General features: G+C 43.0%; 1 protein-coding gene across 1 annotated transcript in view; it reads left to right on the plus strand.

Annotated features, from left to right (window-relative positions):
* MIB1 (MIB E3 ubiquitin protein ligase 1) overlaps positions 1 to 25,074 on the plus strand; it is a 345,878-nt gene that overhangs the window by 91,887 nt on the left and 228,917 nt on the right. The window contains exon 4 of the mRNA XM_069220006.1: positions 18,133 to 18,237. Coding sequence (XP_069076107.1) covers positions 18,133 to 18,237 — 105 coding nt within the window. The remainder of the gene's footprint in view (positions 1 to 18,132; positions 18,238 to 25,074) is intronic.

A 25,074-nucleotide genomic window follows, 5' to 3' on the forward strand; every position in this document is an offset into this window, starting at 1 on the left:
CTTCAAGCCCATGATATAGGAACTTGAAAGTTGACTGTCTCTCTTTATAGAGCACAGTGAAAAAAGTGAAGTAGATAACTTGGTGCCATGGGATGCCCTAAAAGCAGTATGAGGGAAAACCCTCTTAGTCTCAGCGAAGATAAACCGAGAAAGACAAGAAAAAGGATCTCATGAATGTCAAGTGAGAGAATTGGAAGCCATAGACAAAGAAATCAATGCAACAAAATTTGGAGAAAACTTAACAGGCTTAGGGCCTAAGTGAAAATACTTGATTTAAAAAATAAAATAAAAAAAAAGCCTAATTTGTCCTGCTGCATATCAGAAATACTGCAACAGTGGCAATAAAATAGCCAGCCTGCTGGCTAGCAAACTGCCAGAAAAAATAGCAAAAGAAAGAGTGAAGGAAAATGAATCGCAGTGGCTGGTGGAGACCTAACGATTGTGGGATTTCAAACGTGTTTATAAAGTTTTAATGATCAACTCTGCCAGGGAATTAAAATCTCTGATGACAGCATAATAGATTACTAATCCCACAGCACAGATGCTGAGGCTGCTAGCGGAGCAGGAAGAAGAATTAGGCAGCTAATATAGACTGTAGCCAACTAAAAATGGTACATTTCACAAGCCACAATAGTGCAGTTTTTTCAAAACTTTCTGCTCTCAAATCACCCCTCTCCTAGCTTTTATTTTATTTCTTTTTTTTTTTAAACAAATGGGCGCCGTCTGCAGCGTCCCTCAAGTTATTCCCTTAGTTCCACCCTCTTCAATATCTTCATGACTCACGCTGGCATCATCAGAGCTCATGACATTGACATAGTTTACTATGCCGACGATACCCAGCTCATCCTCTTGCTCTCAGTGGACCCCACCACTATGAAGACCAATTTCTACAACTGCATGAAGAATGTCTCATCCTGGATAGAGAGTCACTGCTTGAAGCTCAACACGGACAAAACCGAAGGACTGATCTTTGGCAGACTAACCTTCCTCTTTAATGACTACTGGTGGGCATTGGAACTCTGACCCAACCACTCTCCAAAAAGCCATGCCCGCAACCTCTGCATCATTATGGACAGTGAACTGTCCATGAGGCACCAGGTCAACGCAGTCGCTTCATCCTGCTTCCACACACCCTGCTTGCTTCGCAAAGTCTTTAAGTGACTCCCCGTCAACACCAGGAAAATGGTGACGCAGGCTGTCATCACAAGGAGACTGGCCTACAGCAATGCACTCTATGCCGGTACCGCCACCAAACTCATGAGAAGACCCTAGACGATCCAGAACACAGCAGCCAGACTGATCCTCAACCTGTTCTCATAAAAACAGACAACATGACAACCATGTATTACCTCAACAAACCGTGCAAGACATACTCATCTCAGCTGTCCCTCCTAGTCCAAACAATATGGAAGTGGGCAATTCACAATCCCATTCATCGATTATGCGCAATACATTCCAGGGATAGACAATCAGCTGGCAGATCTCCTAAGCAGAAATCACCAACAAACACACAAATGGGAGATTCACTCCCAAGTAGTTTCAAAAGTGGGGAACACCAGAGATAGACCTATTTGCAACAAACGAAAATGCAAAATGCCTAAACTTCGCATCCAGACACCCACATCCTCTATCCAAGGGCAATGCTCTATGGATCAGTTGGTCATGAATAATTGCTTATGCTCCCCCCCCCCTCTCCCACTCCTTCCCTTTCTGGTCAGCAAACTGCATCAAACATCACTTACCATGATTCCAATAGCACCAAAATGGGCACATCAGCATTGGTACACAACACTCCTAGGTTTGTCTTTACGAACTCCCAAACAGACCCGATTTGTTAACCCAGAACAAAAGTCTAATCGGGCATCCAAATCCCAATGCTCTCAATCTAGTGATTTGGCTCCTGAAGTCCTAGAATTTGGTTGCCTAAAACTTCCACCAGAATATATGGAAGTCATTAAACAAGCATGCAAACCTACTACTAGACAATGCTACGCAAACAAGTGGAAAAGATTTGTATACTACTGTCAATCTAAAAATACTGACTCGCTTGCAGCATCCATACAAGATATTGTATGTTATTTACTTCATTTGCAAATGTCAAATTTGGCTTTCTCATCCATCAAAATACAACTCACTGCAATATCTGCATACTTACAGAATATTCAATATACTTCTCTGTTCAGAATTCCTGTTATTAAAGCCTTCATGGAAGGATTAAAACACATTATTCCACATAGAACACCACTTGTCCCATCATGGAATTTAAATATCGTACTTAACAGACTCATGGGACCACCTTTTGAACCCATGCACTCTTGTCAAATACAACGCTTAACATGGAAGGTCGCTTTCCTTGTAGCTATTACTTCTTTAACCCCTTCTGTGCCGGGGACATAATGGTTACGTCCACCGGCACAGTGCTCCTGTGCAGAGGACGTAACCATTACATCCTCAGCACTGAGCTCAGAAGGAGCGGTAGCGCTCCCTTTGTGGGCTTAAAGGCAGGGATGGAAGGGGTAGCCCTTCCCCTTCCACCCTGACCCCTCCTCAACCCCTCCCCCCCCTCCAGTGACATATTATTAGGCCGATCTGCCCCCAGGGAGGGTAGAAACCTCTAGTCGCCAAAGAATCTTATTTTTATTTATTTGTTTTTTAGAGGTGGGGAGCAACCCCCTAGGCAAGGTCGCTCCCCTGGGGGGCAAATTGTATTTAGACCATTTCTGCCGATTTTTGTTAGGCCAGTCTGCCCCCAAGAGGGGCAGAAACCACTAGGCACCAGGGATTTTTTTTGTTTTGCCCCAATTTCACGCAAGAGGAGTGACCCCTTAGGCAAGGTATCGCTCCCCGGGGAGGGGGGGGGGATTTATTTTGGCCATTTCTGCTCCCCTTGGGGGCAGATCGGTGTATTTTTACTAGGCCGATCTGCCCCTTGGCTAAGGGTTGCTCCCCATGGGGGCACATTACTGTTTGCCATATCTGCCCCCTTGGGGGCAGATTGGCCTATTTTTGGAAGGCCCATCTGCCCCCAAGGGGGACCAGAAAGCCCACCAGAGACCAGGGAAGTTTTTTTTTCCAAAATAAGAGGGTGGGGGTATGGCCATACCCTCACCCCAAATAAATGGGGCCAAAGTTGTTCTGCCCATCAGTGGGCAGATGGGGCAATTGCCCCTGATCCACACCCCGGGGGCAGAAAGTATACTAGATACCAGGGATTTAAAAAAATAAAAAAAAATAGTGGGGTGGTGGCTACCAACCAGTATGGGTCTGATTATGCCCCCACCCCAACTGAAGAGGGTAACAGTCTTTCAGCTCTCCACTGCACTCTAAAACATCTTATCCCACAGCAAGCAAGAAGACAATTATTTATTTTGGGTTTTGGTTTTACATTTGGGCCATGAGAGCTTGGCTAACTCTCAAATTCGTCCCACTTGGAATGGTGAGGCTGCACTTTATGGACTTTGGGACGCTGCCATGTAGAAAAATCCACAAGACGTAGACACATCTGAAACCTAAACATCTGGGTGATTCCAGGGTGGTGTGTTTCACATGCACCCCACACCATTTTCTTACCCACAATGCCCTGTAAACTTCCAGCTTTGCTGGAAATCACACATTTTTCCCACGTTTTTGTGATGGAACCTTCCGGAATCTGCAGGAATCCACAAAATTCCTACCACCCAGCATTGTGTCATCTGTACTGATAAAAATTCTGCTGCACTTGTCAGCCTAAAAATGTTTTTTTTTCTTTTAAAACTGCCCTTTTGTATCCGCTTTGGTTCCCCCTCAATTTCGACATGTTTTTGGCTCTTCCCTGTCCCAAGCACTTGGCCCACCTACACAAATGAGGTATCAATTTTACCGGGCGACTGAGGGGAACGTTGGGTGGTATGAAATTTGTCCCGGTGTGGTGATCCCACACGGAAATGTGGGAAAATTTGTGTATTCTTTTTTTTTTTTAGCTAAATTTGAGGTTTGCTGAGGATTCTGAGTAAGAAAACATTGGGGGATCAACGCAAGTCACACCTCCCTGGACTCCCTCGGGTGTCTAGTTTTCAGAAATGTCTGTATTTGGTAGGTTTCCCTAGATGGCTGCTGAGCCCAGGACCAAAAACTCAGGTCGCCCCCTCTTCCCCTCAAACAAAAAAGGTAGTTTTGTATTTGATAATTAATTTTGATGTGTTCAGATAGTGTTTTGGGGCATTTCCTTTTGCGGGCAGTAGGCCTACCCCCACAAGTGAGGTACCATTTTTATTGGGAGACTTGGGGGAACGCTGGATGGAAGAAAATGTGTGGCTCCTCTCTGATTCCAGAACTTTCTTTCACGGAAATGAGAAGAAAAAGTGTTTAATTTTGCCTAATTTTGAGGTTTGCAAAGGATTCTGGGTAACAGAACCTAGTGAGAGAACCACAAGTCACCCCATCTTGGATTCCCCTAGGTGTCTAGTTTTCAAAAATGCACAGGTGTTCTAGGTTTCCCCAGGTGCCGGCTGAGCTAGAGGCCAAAATCCCCAGGTAGGCACTTTGCAAAAAACAGCTCTGTTTTCTCTGTGAAAATGTGATGTGTCCACGTTGTGTTTTGGGGCATTTCCTGTCGCGGGCACTAGGCCTACCCACGCAAGTGAGGTACCATTTTTATCGGGAGACTTGGGAGAACACAGAATAGCAAAAAAAAATGTATTGCCCCTTGTCTTGCTCTACATTTTTTCCTTACAAATGTAAGACAGTGTGTAAAAAAAAAAAAAAAAAAAGACGTCTATTTGAGAAATGCCCTGTAATTCACATGCTAGTATGGGCAATTCGGAATTCAGAGATGTGCAAATATCCACTGCTTCTCTTGTGGCCATTTTGAAACTACAAAGGTTTTCTTGATACCTATTTTTCACTGTTTATATTTCACCAAATGAATTGCTGTATACCCGGTATAGAATGAAAACCCATTGCAAGGTGCAGCTCATCTATTGGCTCTGGGTACCTAGGGTTCTTGATGAACCTACAAGCCGTATATATCCCCGCAACCAGAAGAGTCCAGCTGACGTAACGGTATATTGCTCTAAAAAATCTGACATCGCAGGATAAAAGTTGGAGTAAAACGTGGAGAAAAATGTCTGTTTTTTTCAGATCAATTTCAATATTCTTTTATTTCAGCTGTTATTTTCTGTAGGAAACACTTGTCGGATCTACACAAATGACCCCTTTCTGAATTCAGAACTTTGTCTACTTTTCAGAAATGTTTAGCTTTCTGGGATCCAGCATTGGTTTCTCACCCATTTCTGTCACTAACTGGAAGGCGGCTGAAAGCACAAAAATAGTAAAAATGCGGTATGTCCCAGTAAAATGTCAAAATTGTGTTGAGAATTAATTCTCAATTCAAGTCTGCCTGTCCTGAAAGTTGGGAAAATGGTGATTTTACCACTGCAAACCCTTTGTTGATGCCATTTTCAGGGGGAAAAAACACGAGCCGTCTTCTGCAGCCCTTTTTTTTTTTTTTTTTTTTTTTTTTTTTTTTAATGAAATGTTCGCTGTATTTTGGCTAATTTCTTGGTCTCCTTTACGGGAACCCACTATGTCTGGGTACCTCTAGAATACCTAGGATGTTGGGTAAAAAGGCCACAAATTTGGCATGGGTAGCTTATGTGGAGAAAAAGTTGTGAGGGCCTAAGTGCGAACTGCCCCAAATAGCCAAAAAAAGGCTCTGCACAGGAGGGGAAAAGCCCTGGCAGCGAAGGGGTTAAGAAGAGTTAGTGAACTACAAGCCCTCACTCTTGAGGAACCTTTTTTCCAAGTACACAAACATAAAGTTGCACTTAGAACTTATCCAAATTTTCTACCAAAGGTAGTATCTCCTTTTCATATCAACCAAACAGTGGAATTGCCAGTCTTCTTTCCACACCAGGACTCTGGCAGAAAGAGCTCTTCATACCCGAGATCTCAAAAGAGCATTATATAGACAGAACCAAACATTTTAGGAAAACAAAATAACTTTTCGTTGCTTTCCAAAAACCACATAAAGGCAATCTTATATCAAAACAAGATTTAGCAAGATGGATTGTTGGATGCATACAAACATGCTATATCAAAGCTAAATGACAACTTTTGATTACTCCTAGAGCACATTCTACAAGAAAGAAATCACTCCTTCCTTCTCCCTTTGTGGGAAAACAATCTAACAATGGAGTCGAAGCCCATGCACGCTGTAGCCGAGAGGAGGCGTCACTCGATCCCGTGACTCCAAAAATACTTCTTCGAAGAAAAACTGCTAGTAACACTCCGAGCCCAACACTAGATGTCGGAAGAGCTATGCATAGCATGTGAATCTGCAGCACTACATGCCACAAACAGATGTACACTGGGTAAATGACATTTTCCATATCTATATATACACACCTTTTTTTGTTTTTGTTTTCTTAATAGGTTTGGCGCCGTTCAGCACATCTGCATGAAACTTTCCAAAATAAGTATATCTGATTTTGGTTGTTCATGGCAAGTTTCATGGACACCGTTCAAGTGGGGGCCCAAAAATATACCACGTAGCAGGCCCTCATTTAGCATTTTTCATATTAACTCCCAGTGATTCTTTGCTCCTTATACAGACAAAACAGGTAAACGGAATAACAGCAGACTTGACGTGTAAATAGAGCTTTACGCAGTTAAGTGCTTTTGCTTCGTTTGATATTAAATCCATTTGGTAGTTTACAAGAAATTAGTGTTTACAATGTTTTCTGGTCTTTTACAGATTTCTGTACTGTTAATTAGCAGGTCATTGACGGACTTGCACATGCACAAAGAATTAGCAAATTCAATTAAAAAAAATCAATGGCTAGCCTTTGAATGAGGGAGCTTTTTCGCCGTCATGCAGATTCTCAGATGAGACTACGTTTCTTGAATATGCTGAGTTCTGATTGTCTGGCTGCCACAGAAGAAATTCTGTCACAGCCTCCATTGCCTATTACAGTGCATCGAGCAAGGTTTTGGGGCGGGGAGAGAGAAAAAGGTTATAAGTGGCCAGGGTGACCCTACTTAGACTCACAGGCCCATTGCAGGGATTGGTGTGAAGAGACCATATATCCTTATTCTTAGTATAACTCCAGTTAGATGAGTTTAATGTTGGGTACTCTATGAGATTCCCAGCTATTGTACTACATAGCTTTTCCTTGATGCTGACAATAGAGACTAAACTCTATTTAGCAGTCCACTCTGCCATGCTCTTCGGCTACTGTTACTCCCTGCAGTGAGTGTAGTCAGTGACTCTCAGGTCTCTATTTGTATGGCTGATGATACGATATGACAGCTGACAGGCCTTGTGTAGTCACCAGATTTGTCTTTGCTCTCATGCTTTGATTTCATCCTTTGAGAATAGCAGTGGTGTGTGCAATTTGAGATCCATAGGCTGCAACGTTTGTGAATCTTGTTTGGCTTGAGAAGCTTGCACTTAACTCTGTTTAGTCTCCAACAATCTATGCTCTCAATCTTATGGTTATTTCTGAACGTCTAGTTTCATGTTGGTTGTACACTTGGTGAGATCTGCGTGAGTATTGCTAGCTCTGGCAGTTGTGATACTCCTTTGTGCCCTTTCCAAGCTTACAGGCTTTTTTCCTTGATGTGAGGTTTCTTCTTCTTGGTGGTCAGGCTTCACCTAGCTTGTCTTCTTTCATTCTCACCCTACCACGTGGTACCATGAAGACAAAGTGCCTGTGTATTGCCAGTTAAATAATGAGTTGCAATCAGACCTAGATTCTGGCTTTAACTTGGCAACTTTGAGTATACATCCTAAATGAGGACAAGCACATGGTTTTTCGATTCTCTCCCCACTGTTGTCGGATGGTGCATACTTCATGCCAGATTCAAGGTGAGTGCTGTCACTGGGACATGAAGGGATGGGAGGTGGATGCAAGCATGGTCCAGGCAGTAGGATCAGGGTGTCAGGTGGTGAGCTAGTCTGAAATGAGAGGCAATGCAGAGTAGAAAGGATGCAGAAAAGATCTTCGGCTGAGCATAGAAAATCCCTCTGCATGAGGATGCAAATAGTCAGAGGTGTGCTGTTATTCTGCTTTCTTTCCTTGCGTTGTTTTCCACCACCACCACTGCTCTTCTCATTTTACTAAGCAGCGAGGTTGGAAAGTCTCCCTCAACTTTTATCGCAGTGGGGAATGGCGGCGAGAAGGGCTCCTATGGTTGCAGATTTATGACTTTAAGGAATTAAAAAAAGAAATCTCCTGAGGCATGCCTGGAAAAAGTCCAGTAGTCCTCGTCTCCTGGCGAAATCCTTGCACGCTCATGCGCACATCTGCAGTAATGGTACTCGGTCTAGCTTTCTTCTTTTTTTCCTCCACTGGGAAAATGTTTTTCCCTTTGGGGTAATCTTGTCCCATGCACCCTTTCCCTTGCAGGTGTGATCTCTTCCCACCATGAAAATGATTTACATGGGCGTTGTCAGAAGTGACAATTAAGAATAGCCCTAAAACGTAGGTTTGGGAGTGTGCACAAACCTGTGTAGCCTTCCAGCCTTACAAACCCCTCTTCCAGTAGTGGGTTTACTTACTGCGAAAATTTGAGTGACTAAATTCTTTCGCAACTGCCAACCCACCTTTTGCACAAGTAAACCTAACTTACTACTAAAATAAATCTGCCCCTTAATACTTTGAAGCTGAGAAACCCTTGCGGGAGTCATCTAGTTCTAAAATGTGATTGTCCAGCAATAGACGTTAGAGTATATTCAGAACTTTTCTGTAATCACTACATTTCCATAATAATAGTGCTAGCGTATTCAAATTCATACTGTGATTTTAAAAAAAAACTGCCTAAAACAGAAACAGAGCATCGAAATAGGCACGCATCGGAATAGTTGACGTAAGTATAGTTGTGGTACAGTCAGAGCTTGGAATAATCAGAGGTGGCATAATCTGAACCTGGTTTGGATTCAAACAGTACAATAATATGATTGAGTCTTGTCGAAGCTCCGTTCTAATGAGGGTGATGCCACAGCTTGTCACCAGAGTTCTTTACGCTAAAGTAGACAAGTAGATTTCTTAAGTGTCCCTTGGTAATTTCACGCCTCTGGAGCCAGAGCGATCGTCATTGGATTCTATCCCAGGGTTGCATTTTCCATGATTTATTGTTTCGAGATTGGTTTCGTTTCATGTTGAGGACGTGCAGTTGGTTATTATGTAACCAATGTTAATAGATACATTGCTTTACCTATGTCTCTGTTTTATTTGACATGAACAGTCCTGGTCTAGTTCCAGATGCGGGTGAACTGCTCCTTATTTCTCCTCTCAGGCATTTTTCATTTGTAAAGGTTAGCGTTTCGTCCTTTGCTTACCAAAATCTTTAATAGTTCGTGTCTAAGACTCTGACCTAATGGATAATAATATCCCCTAAACCAGTTATTCGTTTGTGTCAAAATACGCTGAGGTTCCCAGAGACCTTCAGTGGCTTTGTACCCACCAATATAAAAGAACACACCTAAAAGAAAAAAAATAAACGAACATTTAGGATGCTTCCTGTATTTTTTGTTACCCTGTCCGTTTGTTGCGTTCTAGCTTCTCCATCAACCCATCATGTAAATGCCAGATGTTTGTTAAAATATTATACATGTTACCCCTTTCTAAAGGTTTAGGGCACAGTAAGTCCGCTCTTGGGCCCGCAGAGACTTAATGGTTCCCCATGCTCTTCCACTTCTTCATTGTACTCCTTCACTAAACAGACTGTGCTTCTGACCATCATTCTGTCTATTATAAAAAAACAAATATTTGAAATTACATTTTCCCACTCTAAACTACCCAGAAAGACCTTCATTTCGGATTGTCATACCTAACTCCCCTGAGCACTGGCTAACAAATCATTTGTGGTGATGTGTGCGACTATCTTTTGAGGTTCACAATAGTGCTATTCCATTTCTTGTGCGAAATATTTCTTAAACTTCATCCGCTGGTTTCCTTTAATGTTTCATTCAAGAAGTGCATTGTTGTGTGTACTTGTCAGCGACTCATTTCATATGAAGGCATACAAAGACGTGTTCCCCTGATAAGGAATTTCCGAGGAGGCCCGGAACAATGGCGTTTTCCTTTCGCGTGACGTCAGATGGAAGAATTAGTTTGAAGGTCTTAAGTTCTTCCTAAACGGTGTAATCAAGGAGTAGCAGCCGTGTTATGTCCTGATAGATTAGGAATGGGATGCATAAGCAGGACCAGTTTGTGACGCATGCAGTTTTATTAAAGACTCGTGCCTTTCCCTGTGGTTAAAGTGGGGATTAGGAAGTTGTAATGCAAACATCAGTTTGCCAGCTGTGTGACTCAACAACAACTTCTTTTCTACATTTTTGTTTTTTGTTTTTCATTTTTATTTTCCTATACTTTTAAAACGTTATTACTACTTTAAAAGTTAACTTCCAAACTGTTTTTTCTGTGATACTTAATACAGCTTTCCATCTGACAATAAAGACACCATCAGACAATTACTTGTCTTGTTCTCAGCTTTTCTGCCGTGTCTTACAGTACTAATGCTTTGTATATCGACTGTTGAGCGAAGGGCTTTTCGTGATTTATCCCAGCTAGTGTTTAGTTCAGCATGGGGATTACTGCACATTCACACTTAGTGTTTGAATCACGTTGAGATTCATGGTGCATTTTCAAATTAGGTGAAATACATTTGTTAAAAACAGTGGTTAGTAACTATCCCTTATTGCATAGCAACATAGGCTTTGATGGCATACCTTTACTGCACACCTTCATAGTTTGAGTTGTCCTTTCTATTGGTTCTGTGTCCTTCCCAACTCCTTTTAGTTAATCAATTAAGACTTTTTCTAGAATGCATCTTGCAACAGCAGGTATGGTGACGACCTCTCTTGCAGCATATCGAGGTCTGTGGGAGAGGAATGCAGAGGAGCTATGCCTCTGACCAAGAGTGTGGGTGTCTTTGGGATATTTAAGGGTCTGTTAGACAAACTAGATCAATTTTGAAACATTTTGCCTTTTCGGGGAGGATGCAGTGTCTGTGGTAATAAGGTGTTGGCGTCATCATTTCAGCAGAATGTAAGCCCGGGCTCCATTGATTCTTTGGGGTCTGCAGTTGACCTGATTGGCACTAATATGAGACAAGGACTGAGGCTGAAGCTTAGGCTCTTCATTCAACCTCACTAGAGGTCCGGAGACTGTGGGGTCGAGGTGGGAGTGACAGGGTGGCTGGAGAAAGACCGAGGTAGTGCAGTCAGATGGGGGTTCCAAAGGTCAGTAAAACAAATTGGAATCTTTAGTTGTTTTTCGCCTATCCAAATTAAACCCACTTGCTTGAATCCAAACATGAATGTCTCCTTGCACATGGAAATATGCCAGCGCTGTTTGTATTGTCATTTAGCAATGTAGAGGTTGTGAGTCATCTGTGCAGGTAAGCACTGTCTCTGGCTGAATGCAACATTTAATGTGATGGGGATCATGAAAATATTTTCTTGGCAACAGGTGAGAGAAATGTTTGTGTGTTAAAACCTCTGAACAGGAGGAGTAAAAAAAAAAAGCCCTAGACTACACACACGGAAGGGTGGGTGAAGAGATTAACAGTGTAGAAAACAGCAGCAGGCTGGCTCAGCAAAGTGACGGTCTTATTTCTGTCACCAGATTGCATTCGCCCATCACCTATTAATGAGATAAAGTCCTATTTGGTGGCTGTGGCAGACAAGAAACCTGCCTTCTCTGCCAGGATGTGGGTGTCCAAGAAGGCATGCTAATTAATGAAACGCTCACATTCAATGAGCTTTACCAAGGGCATGTTGAGGACCAAGCTTCTGTGAAATGAGTTAATGAGGATGCTTAATGGTTGTTCGTGACAGGGGTTACTTGTTGGGCCAGTATACACCACTGTTGGCAAAGTTGACTAAATGAGGGACGGTTGGTGGCAGAAGGTAGGTGAGGGGAAGGCTGGATGAAATGCTTGGGACTTATAAGATATTTTCTCTTCTTGAGTAGGCAGCCTTGAATGCATATATTACACAAGCATTTGCAATACAATGTATCTTGTGTTTACTCGAGTTAGAGCTATTAGTGTTGTAAATTCCTAACTGAATTTTTCTTGCCACATAAACAGAAAATGAAAAGTAAAACTGTTTGCATAAGCAAGCTGATTTAAAGCGTCACGGCCACCACGAGTGCGAGCGCGCAGGATAGACACAAAAGGAAAAAGAAGCCTGCTCCCAGTCAGACATATCAGCAAACGTGCAGTTATCCATGTAACAGGGTAGATGGCCAAGGCGGTAACAAAACTCCTCCAAAGAGGGGCAAACGTAAAGCATTTACCAATGATGATAAAGGATTTTTGAAAGGCGAGCCCATTAACGAGTGATAGTGATGGGGGTGCGGTGGGCGTGGTTAAAAGTCCACAGATAGATTACAACAGGCCAGAGCTCTTGCATGCTCGACCTGAAAAAAGAAAGGTTGGCTAGGCCCTCACAGATAGGAGAGCTGGGTAAAAGGGAGGAGAAAATAGGAAGTCCCTTGTGAATTTTAGGAGGTTTAGTTGTCATTTATTCTAGAGGTAAATTATGCTCTAGTGGATCTGTGCTGCTTTGGTGAGTATGTGGGCAAGGTAATAGTTTGCTCTTTCCCGTTCACTATTCTGTCTGTGAAAACATATTTTTTTTTTACGTCCTTTCTGAACCTTTCCTTGTTTTACCTAGCCCTCCCTACCTTTCATTTGAAGGCCCAAAGTCCTGTAAACTATTGCATTTATTTTTTTAGGTTAAAAAATTCAAAATCTAATTGCTTCTCCTTCCTTTACTCAAGTTTAAACCCAGTTGGATAACTTTTACTTCTGCGACTTATGAATAGTTTACATTTTTTGCTAATCTCTTTAAATAGCTCAGCATTGTTTCTACCATAACATCATGATAAATTATTACACCATGATAACTCTCCTGTTATGTTGTCCTAGTCTTTCTCTTTCACACTATATTAGTCTTTTTCTTTGTGTCCCTTTTAGTGGCTACATGTTTCATCTTCTCACACTGCAGGATAAATCTCAGTGTACCCCAGTTTTAGTAGCATGGTGCTCTGGTCATCAGTGCTGTTCCCAAGTTTTTTTTGCATGTGTGTGGTGTTGAAGCAGACAAACACGATGATGCTGCAGAATTAGTGGGCAAAAGGGTTCAAAAGTATTTTCCTGCTTTCAAGCCAGTCAGTACATTCTTCCTGCTTGACACCTTTTGCTTCTGTTTTGGGACGCACAGATATATGCTGATGGATGCTTCCAACCACATATTCCTTACTTTTAGAATATTCCTCATGTGCCAGACTTGATCCAGAAGTTTTCATAGCAGTGATATTGTACTCCACTACGTGGTGTCATGGGGTGCACTGACCTCATTACACCCCACATATAAGTGCTGTCCTTTCATTCCTTCATCAGTTCCTTTCTTTCCATGCCTTGGTACGCAGATCTGAAGTGCCACTCCCTTTTGCTGGTTGCTTTCAGAATTCTTTCCTTTGTGCAAGTAAACAATGTCCTCACTGAAGGCTACTTGGCTTCAAACTGTACAGTGAATTTCAGAAACAGATGTCAGTTATGGACCCACATGAGACCTGATTCTGGTGTTTGGATTAAGGGCTTGACTCCAAGTCATGCAACCAAAGGCGATTCTGGACAGTGAAAGGAAACTGTGTATCTCTGAACACTGAAAGAAGTCCCAGACCTTGCGTAAGACCTTCTCCAACTCGAAAGCACAGACTTGTTTCTCCTCTTAAGGCTGCTACTGCGATAGATACTTATTGTGGTCACATTCATCCAGTAAATTCAATGCAAGAAGCTTAAGAAGTCGAAGCAGGACTTTAGATCATCCTGCCAGTATCTAAAAAGAAGTCAGGAGGCATCAAGTTGTCAACTTATCTCATTACCGATCCCTTATCATGGAACTGATTCCTCATCTAGCCCTGTTGTACCCTGAATTTTCCAGACCCTTGGCGATGGCACGCAGGGCGAAGCCTTTAAAGGAGGACATTTTTTTGCCTATTTTTTTGGCAATGTACTGGCTTCCTCTGATCCCAAGGATACGCACCGGCCTCCATTCAGATTACTGCCGGTAGATCTGCCTCTGCGTCGTTGGAGCGTCCGGAACCCCCTTCAGCTTTCACTAATGCAGAGCCACATTGCATTTCTTGGCAGTTCCTTTTGCAGTTTCTGCCTTTTCACAACTAATCCAGTGGGCTGGCAGGGCCAGGCAATGTCTGGCCCATTGCCACCACCGCAGCAGTCACCCCAATAATTTCTGGGCTGAGAACTGAAATCAAGTGTCTGCTTGTTTGCTGCTTTATAGTTTGTCTTTAGCCGCACAGAACCACCCCTCTGCAAGATCGGATATTTTCTACCACAGTAGCAGACCATTACATCCAACGGATGGGTTTGTTCATCAAGGCTTTGTCCCTGCCAGTCCTTTCTGACCCACCTGACCTCCCTACATCAGAGCAGCTTTTGGAAGTGCACCTATGCATTCTGTTGCAAGAGATGCAGGCCCTGTTGACCAAAGGGGGGGGGACTGTCGAGAGGGTGTCAGCCTTTGAAGCAGGAATGGGTTTGAAACTCATATTTCCTTGTGCTTATAAGGACAGAGGCTTTTGTCCTAATATGGATATTCACCCTCTGAATGTCTTCTCTAGAAAGGACCAGTTCAGACGGTTCACATTGACCTAAGTTCTGTGTGTTGTGGATCTGGGCAAAAGGATGGTCGTCTTGGACCTGCAGGATGCATACTTTCATCTTTCCTGTCATGCAGTCCCACCAATGTTAACTGCATTTTCAGTTTGCTGGGCTCCCTTTAGGCACTTTACTAGCACCGCTTAAGTGTTCACGAAAATGATGGTGGTGGTCTCTACCCACCTTCACAGTTCGGGGTACCAGTTTTCCCCAACGTAGATGGATGACTGTTGAAACAAGCTTGGCACATTCAGTTGTGGGCCACCTTCAGACGACAGTGAACTGCCTGAAGTCATTGGGGTTCTCGATCGATGAGCTGAAGGCCCACTTAACTCCTGTGCACAGGTTCTTTTTTTGTGAGGTGTTCTGGACACTATGCAGTTCGGGTGCTTTCCTTTATTGCAATAAATCAGACGTATTCGGTCTATGATCCTTCTGCATCTGTTCTTGTTCAGTGAGAGCCACTCTTGGGCTTCTAGGCCTGTTGGCCTCATAAAACCTTCTCGTCACTTTGCCAGGTGACACTTGTTGGCTTTGCATTGGTATCTGAAATCTCAGTTGGCCCCCAGCATCAAGGACACATGTCTGTTTTCATCCAGGCTTCACAGGAGACTGCACAAGATCTGCAGTGCTGGCTGCTACATCACAACTTAACTAGCAGCAGAAACGACCCTCAAGTTGATGGTGATGACAGATGTGTCCCTGCTAGGCTCGTCAGTCATCTGGGAGAAGAATAAATAAGAGGTCTCTATTAGAAACCCGGTTCCACATAAATCTGTTGGAGCTCTGGGCTGTCCTCCTAGCATTGCAAACCTGCCTGTTGTCCTTCAAGAGAAGGCCTGTATTGGTTCTCACAAGCAACACAGCCTCCATGTGGTGCTGCAACAAGCTGAGCAGAGGGTGTCCTGTGCCAAAAGGTGTTGACTCTGGAGTTGGCTGGGACAGATAAGCTCAGCCAGCTGTCAGTAATGGTGGCTACATCCAGAGGTGGCAGAGGACGACATCTAACAGTGGGGAGTGCCCTGACTGGATTTCTGCCACTGTGTAAAGTGCAGTGTCAGGACTACTGCACATTAAAGGTAAGAATGCTGTCTCTAGTACCTTCATTAAGGGTAGAGTGGAGCACCGGACTCCTGTGCCTTTCTGGAACTGCTTCTCCTGCCTGTAGATCTAAACATACTGAACGACCATGCCCAAGTCACCTTGGTGGCTCCGGGATTGGCCACGAGAGCGCAGTCACAGAACTCTGGGCATTAGCATTTATCCTCCGATCAAGCTACCGCTGTGGGAGGAACTTTTGTTGCAGCAGCAGGGCAAGGTTTTGTACCCGAACCTGTGCAATCTACACCTCTATGAATGGAGATTGAGTGGTACAATAAAGTGCATTTGATCTCCCACCAGAGGTTGTTACTGCCATCTTCATGCCCAGGTGTCCTTTTACAAAGCCTGTCTCCTAGAGGCTGGTTTAAATTTATAACCTGGTATGGAATCTGCAACACAGACCCCTCAAAGGCCAAACTGTCGGTCATATTACTGTTTGTTTTGTTCCTGCCTCAGTAGAGTCTTTCAGTGGGCACTCTTGAAGTTTGTCAACTCTTTTTATCTTAACAGCATTTGCTGGATCAACCATCCTTTTCTAAATCACGTGTTGTGAGGGATTCTATTATAGGTTTCAAACATGCTTCCTCCCAAACAGTTTGTAATGCCACAGCGGGATCTCCATTTACTCCTGTGTACCCAGTTCGAACCCCCTCTCATTTTTATCATTTTTGCTCTTCGTGTGAGTGACGTCTAGGGTGCAGGCACCCTACAACACCTTTTTCCCTGGTAAAGTGCTATTGAGAACCAGGAAGGTCTTCCTGACTAAAGTAGTGAGGCAGTTTGACTTTGAGAAATCCATCACCTCCCCTCTGTACTTTGCCTCCACCTCAGCGCTTGAAGGTGGAAGAGAGAATCCAGTGACTAGATCAGAGCAGATCTCTGAGCTTTTATGTCGAGATGACCAAAGACCTTTGGGTGGAATATCATCTCTTTGTGAAATTCTCCTGAGCAAAGATAGGCAAAGTAGTTCAGAAAAGACTATATAACCTTGGATAGTCCTCAACTGTAATACCTGCTACAAATTTGCCAAAAAGCAGCTTCTGGAAAGCATGAGGGTTCATTTCACCAGGGCCATGCTGCTACCTTTCATTCATGTGAAGTGCCTGTTCTCAGCATTGTTCCAGACTTCGACATGAGAATCTGTACACACATTCATGAAGTAGTCATTTTCCCCACTCAGTCCTGCTGGACATTTTGATCTGGTCTCAGTTCACAGACACTCCACCTTTGGTAAGTACTGCTCTGGTACCGGTTATAAACATGAGGAATCTGTATTTAGGATTATCCATAAAAAAACAAGTTACTTGCCTTAAGTGACGTTACATTTGGTGGATAATGTATCCAAGTGCAGATTCCTCACTTCCCTCTCACATCCCTATCTTTGGAGTGTGCTCTTTGTCATCTAAAGGGTCCCAGGATCCGTACAATGGTCCTTCAGGCTGTTTTTAGTACTCAGAGGATGTGGAAAGAGTCCAGCAAAAAACTGGTGTTAGGACACATGGTGGGGTTTATATGTGGCTATGCTCCATCATTTACGGCTTTGAACGAGGCCATCATGGAGCCACACAACGTCCTCAAGTGGCTCACAGCAGCATTGCTTTGAAAACTTCAGGACCCAGTGTGCCACCATGAAAGTATTTGAAGGTGAAAAATCCAGGGTTAGATAGGGTATCTACCAGAAGGAAAGAATTACAGAAGGTAAATTTAAGACCAGGCGCATCTGCCCAGCCCCGCGCAGCCCTGCTGTGTGATCCTTTGTGCACCCACTCCTTTTGGTAAAGCAGAGCCTCTATGTTGCCTTTGCGTGGGTCGCACATTGCTGTAGACTTAATTTCATGTCTCTCGATCTTTAATCATTTCCAAGCCCTAAATCCACATAATAAATTCATCTGACTGCCTAACTGGGCATTTGTTTTTTCGTGTGTGTGTGCCATACAGAAACTCATTCAGCCACAGTCAGATAAGGGACGAACTCTGCGGGACAGGTGGCAGATATGAATAGCAGTGTCAGATGGTTCCTTTCTTTGTCCATTATCTGCTGTAAATGACATTTTATTGAAGACGAATGGTTTAGATGAATTCATATGACCTCCGAATCAGCTTTTTTTTTTTTTTGTTGCTGTTTGAACGTTCCCTTTTATTGTTTTTTGCTCTTTTACGTACAAGTATTTCTTACAGAATCTCACGTTGGAAAGATTTTTCAAGCATAAAAAACACATACAACCCTGGCTCATTCCTAAACAATGATGGTAATTGATCAAACGGCATGCAGTGATTTAGCTGAGATGTACGTTGCTTCTCATCAGGTAAACTATGCAATGTGTAACCTTTTTTCTTTTTTTTTTTTTAAACCAACAGGTGACTGAAATCCAGGACTGGAGCGCCTCGAGCCCACACAGCGCAGCATATGTTCTGTGGGACAATGGAGCAAAAAACCTTTATAGAGTTGGCTTTGAAGGGATGGTGAGTAGTAAAATTATATGGGTGAAAGTGTTGGTGGAAGAAGAGGAGGTAAAGGGAAGGTCACGCTCGGAAGGATGCTTTGTCCTCTTTCGCTGCTGTGCATTGTTCACCCAGCTGTCGGCTTGCATGCCATAAGGTGGCCAATTGTGTGCGCAGCTGGAGTGATCGTGCATATTAGGTTGAAACCGGTCTCGCACCTGTTCATAGAAAAATTAGTGGTGTCTCTTAAAAAGTTGTTGTGAATGGTTTGCGTTTTAATCCTGTGTTACACTCTAAAACATGTCTCATGAAACACCAAGAGAAAAATATGCACATGCTCATTTGAGAGAGCAATATAAAACATTTTCAAGTGACTCTTAGCATCTGTAGTTTTAATAAATGACACTTTTACATTCATATTATGTGATGCTCTTGTGTTTTGAAGCTACGCGTAGTATGCAGAAAATTAGAAATTTAGTAAATAAGCATACTGATTTTATAAGGATGCTGGTATTAATTATTGCTGTCTCACAGGCCATGTTTTTAGGTAGAGCCTCCCAGACAGTGCAAGCTGTGTGCTTGCGAAAGATATGCTGCAGACCTATTAAGAACCTATGGCTTACCATAGGTTGGCTTGAATGTCACTCTCATTAGCTTATATTTTATTGGATGGCTTTCCTTGTTCCAGCCCCCTATCGTTTGTTTTCCTTCCCACAGAGCTTAGCCTCTTTACCTTTTCTTTAATTGGTTGTCTTCTGTGCTCCTCTGCTCCCTTCTAAGGAACTACTTTTTTATTTTTGTATAAGCATGCCATAAACCACGTGCTTTCCAGCTGCTTCCCTCGTGACTTTTTCTTCCTCCACGTTGCTCTGTTGTCCATGTGCTTCTCTCCTCCTCCCTCACTAGTGTTGATTTCTTGCTAGTGTGCGTTTCCCCACACACCATATTGCTCTTTGGCCCATCATCTTTCCCTCATGTTGCTTCCCCTCCACCCACTGTGTTCCGTATAGCACTTACCATGTTGCTTCACCCCCAGCCCATTTACATTTACAAAAAAACCAAAAACAGCACTTTCACTTTACGTTTTAAGAGCGATTTTGTGCTACTTTTTAAATGTACTAAGAAATCTTGGAACGGTAAATATAAAGAAATCCTCTGTCCTTTTGTGGCCACATACTACTTTTATTTTTTTAAGCTATGCAGCAGTACAGCGTAGCTCAATAACACTGGCTGTGCCAGTGCTTGTTAAGAAATGGCAGTTGATCCGTGTCCCGGTGGCTTCTGGTCCAAATAATATTCCAAACAGTACTCAAAGGGTTTCCTTTGAACTACCAGCCCAACCCTTACCACAGTTAGACTGAAGGGCTTACTCTGAGCCATGGGCTGTAGTCAGTTTAGGACATGATTAAGGAAGCCTTCATCTGCTAGGAGCATTCTTCTGAATTTGTCCGGGTAGTAAATGTGTTGCACTTGGAAAAACGTAAATGCTTTCTTATACGGCTCATCTATTGCTTTCTACTGGCAGTTAAAATGCATCAGTCATTCCTCACCTATGTAGCCCATCTACCACTACCACTAAGGTCTCAAGAAAATGGGAAGAATATTAGTTTGTGCCCTGAAACAAGGTTCTAACTCGTTCAGTGTTTAACCGGTTTTGATTCACAAACATTTTATTAAGCCCTCCATTTCTCAGCTCTTCTGAAATCAGAACTTTACTTGCGAAATGTGGAACTTCATGGCTACGTCAAAATATCTCATCTGATGTGTTTTCAAATAATTGTTATACCTTGGAAAAGAGGACTGAAAAACAAGATTTCAGGCGGCCATCATCAGACTGGCGCTGCAGATACAGCTGATAAAGATGCTGATCAAGCATTAGGAAGATCACGAGATGCTGGCAAGCCTTTCACAAAATCTGCGTTTAACCATAGACCTGTTTCCTGTTGCTAAGTCCTTAACTCGATAGAGTTAGGACATAGTATTTAATGTTATCACAGTTGTTGAATGGGGTCCTGATTAGAGACCAGTTCTGTTTAGGACAGAGCTCTCTTTCTGTTTGGAGCGTTACAACCAGTGCCATTTATATTTCTAAACCTTTTTCTGAAAAATATTGACAAAATAAGGCTACACTTCACAAGCAACAACTTTAAGCTTTGTATCATTTTCGTGTCAAGTGTTCTCCATTTCCTTTACCTTTAACCCCACCTCCTAGTGGGGTTCCTTTCATGTGTTACGTTCATCTTAGACACTTTTGCATGTATCATGATTAACTGTAAGATTTTTGACACCTTTGGTAATGTATACATCTGATCCCGTGTTCCCTTGCCAAGTTGTTGGAATGGATAGTAATGTTTCACAGACCCTTTTAAATTATCCTATCACTTTAACCCGCTGGTCATAGTGATGAGCAATATTTTGTTTGTATTGGGTTTATACTTACTTCATATATTCAAGGTTCTGTCCGCGGGGATTGATGTTACTAGACTGATACTTGGTTAGCTCAGTCCTCTTTAGTTATTGCCTAAAAGCACACATGCGCAGTTGATGTGAGGGTATTGTATATAGTAAAATGCTTGGAGCCCACCCACTACCTACCATTTATTGGCTTAATTGTCATTTTTTGGCTGCCTCCTAATTGGCCAGCATATGGTACCTCTCACTTCATTTTATATCTCTGGAGTATGAATCACATACCAATTGATTTTGTTTGAATAGTGTCCTTCCGCTTCTCGCGATGTGCTTCAGGGTGCTTTTTCCCCCTATCTTTCAGTCCATTGTTGGCACTTCGATGCTGCACCTTTTAGGCTGCTTGTAACTTTCTTCCTACAGGTTTGTTGCCTTAATTTGTTTACAAATTCGGTACTTCTTTTACCATACCAAACAAATGGCACAGACTGTTAAAGCAGTTCGCATTTTATTAGTAGGCTGCACCTCTTCTCTGCGGGTACAAAAGTATGTGTCTGTCTAAAGCATACAATAGTCTGCAACAGGACTCCCAAAGTCTTTCCAGACAAGCAGTCCAGTCGCATCTTCAAGCCAAGCAACCACTAGGCAACATAAACATTTTGCACACATCCGTGCCTTTTCAAACAAAAAGTATGTGTCTTTTTAATGTGCTTCAATTTTGGGCAGTGCTGCAGTAGGGCATTTCTCTTTAAAAACATGTGTCCTCAGTCTAATATACATTCCACCTCTTCTCTGCACATATAAGGTATGTGTTTTTTTTTTTAAAGCACTTCAGTTTTGTGCAGCGCAGCAACTACTCCATTTCTCCTTAAAACCTGTGCCTAAGTCCTCATTCTAAAATGTATTTCACCAAAAGTGCTTTCTGGTGCCCAAACTGCCATAGTTACTCAACTCCACTCCACCATACCCCCATCTACCCCCATGACACCTATCTGACAAACCCCACTCTGCTCCAGTCAGCCCCACACCAATCTATTCACACCAACCTACCCCACTCCACTCCATTCCACCCCACTCCACTCCGGTCTACCCTGGTCCCCTCCTCTCCACTCCACTCCAGTCTAACCCACTCCAGTCTACCCTGCTCCACTCCAACATATTACAATCCAATCCAATATACCCCACTCCAATCTACCCTGCTTCACTGCAGTCTACTGCACTCTACTCTACTTTACACCTCCCCAGTCAACCACACTCCACTCCAGTTTACCGCACTCCAAACTACCGCACTCCACCTAAATCTTCCTCACTCTACTCCAGTGTACCCCAGTCTACCAAACTCTGCTGCAGTCTACCTCAGTCTACCCCACTCTAGTCCACCCAGTCTACCCCACTCCAGTCTACCCATCTCCACTTCAGTCTACCCCACTCTGTTCTAGTCTAAACACTCTACCCCAATTTACCCCACTCTGCAGCACTTCACCCCAATATACCCTACCCCATCTACCCTGCCCCACTCTACCCACTCCAGTCAATCCCACTTCACTCAGAACTACCCCACTCCAATATTCCCCACTTTATTGCACTCCAGTCTACCCCACTGCACTCCATTCTCATCCACTCCAGTCTACCCAGTACTACCCTCTCCACCCCAGTCTACCCCACTCCTATCGGCTTATTTTATCCACTCCAGTCTACTCCCGCTGCACTCAATCCTACGCCGCTTGCCTTCACCCCGCTCCATTCTACAACACACTACCCCACTCCTCCCTAATCTACCTCACTCCAGTACAGTCTACTCCACTCCAATGTGCTCCACTCTACCCTCCCCTAATCTACCCACGCTGAACAGCAGCCACACTGGTTTACAGGATGGCTAAAACACATTGCAAAAGAGTATAGCTCTTGCATTGGCTTTGCCAATGCTTGTTTCTTTCATTTTTTTTAAAAAAATTTTTAAATTTTATTTTTTAACGTCCCTCTTTGTTTTTCTTGAGGACTTTGTTTGTGGGGCCTTTTCACTGCCGGTTCTTCTTTCCCATCAAAAACAATTTTCCATTGTATTATGTTTGAAGGTACACTTCTTGCGGATTCAGATCATGCTTTTCCTGTATGTGGATGATTCTTAAATTTCTTCACCACCCGTAAAGACTGCACTAATACTGATCAGTTCTCTCTTAGTTTGCATTGCTAAGATTTGGTAGTTAAGTTATGGGTATTTGCAGAGTGCAAAACTTACCCTTGATGATATCTAGGTGCTGAAGAGCAGGGTGATGGACCAAGCCTGGGCAGAGACTATGTGAATGGCCATGTCTTCGGGTTCTTGTGAAATTTAAGAACTGAGGAGCTGGCTCTAATATGCAGAGGTAGGTCATTCCAGACTTTGGGAGAAAGATATGATTGCCCTGTCTGTTTCTGCAGGGAATATGTACGAATAGGAGCCTCCTGGGTGGAGGTGTTGGGTAGCTGTGAACATTAATGTGATTGATGTTATGCAAAGCTTTGTATGTATAAGTGTGGAATTTGAGTGCCCGTTTGTGGATGGGCAGTCCGTGGAGGCCCTTGAGTTGCAGAGTGATACGAGTCTGGTGGAGTGAGTCTGGGTGTGAATGGGAGTTTGGCGGCTGGATTCTGTATGATCTGAAGTCTTCTGGTCAGCTGTAAATTCATTCCCATATAGTGTGATGTTGTAGTTCAGCTTGCTGGTGAGAGTGCCTGGGTGACATTTCTGCAGGTGTTGTAGGAAAGCCACTTTGAAATTCTTCTTAAGTGCGTGGAAACGGGAGGCAGTGACTGCATTCATTTGGCCTGTCATAGCAAGATGGTTCTTGACTACCAATCTGAGGTTCTTTGCATCAGTGGTTGGGTTTGGTGTGGGTCTGAAATCAGCAGTATTGGGCATCTAACAAGTTGTTGATGACTCCTGAAAAAACCATTATTGTAAGGTTAAATCAACCTTAATGGTCTGGGGGTCAGTTCACTTGAAAGCTTTTTGAGGCAAAATATTATTTAAACATTTAACAACAAAAGCAATATCCGAAATAGCCACAATGGAACCCTGTGTGCATGGTCTATAATTTACATCAAATATTCTCTATTTAATAGGAAGAATATCAACATTTTTTAAACTCTTGCTTAAATGACCATCATCTGCTCACTAAGCCAATTAACTCATAGGAAATGTGCACACTGCAGGTCACTGCGGTTGAGCCCTCTTTTGCACTTAACCTACATTATCAGAAGTACTTTTGTAGTTACTTGCAGCACCATTCTGCTCCACCGTTACTCGAGTACAGCCCACAGCTCTTGCTCATTCAAACCTTGATCCAGACACAGTCCACTTGATCACTTAACTGCAGCCTATGACAATAGAGTACATCCACTCTCCTAATGGCTGTTACCCTCCTACCTCAATTCTTCCAACTACTCGTGGCACCCTCTCAAAGACCCTCCTCAGAAGATACCATTCTTATTTATTTTTCTTTTTTTGCTTTTGCCCAAAACCCTCAAGTTCTTTTCTCAGTATTTAAATCATATGAAAGATCTACAGTTCATACTGATCCATCAGGAAGCAGAAAGTCAGTTTGTACATCTGTTTTTGGAACCAGGTGGCACTGTTGCTCCAGCACAAAAGTGCAAAATGTTTGTCTGATCCGCCAAGTACATTTCCTTTTAGGTTTGGTCTCCGCAATCATATAAATAACTGTTTTTGAGTTGTTGATGAGAAACTGTCTCCTTTTCTCCAGAGAAAACACCAATCCAGCTCTAATATCTTCTCAGTATCTCTCAACTGGTTGCTTTTTACCTAGTGCGTGCAAGAGCACCAAAGGAGAAAATATGGAAATGCTGGTTCATCTAGAATTGGACAGCTAATCTTAGCCTGACTTCAAGGAACTGACTCATGATCCTGACATTGAAACCTTTCCACTGGCTTTCAGTAGAACAAATAATTTCATCCAGTATAGATTTAGTGTGTTGTCCTCAAAGCTAGTGCACGAAAGACCATTGGTATCTACAAAAGATGACGCTCCACTGCACCAAATGTCTGCTGTTAGACCAAGCAACTCTAAGCACGTTTTTCAGTCGTCCTTCATTTGCAGTGATCATGAAGGAAGAGGTATCAGAGTTCTTAGACCCAGTGTTGAACTCTAATCTGAGAGACGTGTCCATCTTTCCAGACTTCAAAAAAGCACTGAAGAAGCAACTTCTCAAAGCTGACTTTGACTCAACTATACCCTGAGCGGGACTCTCATCCCAGTTTCAATAGTTATTTCATTGATTTTTGGAGCAAGGAGTCACATACCAGCCATATCTGGTCCATCTTTTTTGTTCCAGATATAGCTCAGGTCACATCACTGTTGCAAGGTAACAGAAAGCACCACTGGAGGAGAGGGGATGGTGAGTTTTACTCTAACATGAAAAATCTACTCTATAGAATAGGGGGTAAGTATG

The sequence above is a fragment of the Pleurodeles waltl genome, chromosome 2_2 (genome assembly GCF_031143425.1).
Source record: "Pleurodeles waltl isolate 20211129_DDA chromosome 2_2, aPleWal1.hap1.20221129, whole genome shotgun sequence".
Classification (NCBI taxonomy): domain Eukaryota; kingdom Metazoa; phylum Chordata; class Amphibia; order Caudata; family Salamandridae; genus Pleurodeles; species Pleurodeles waltl.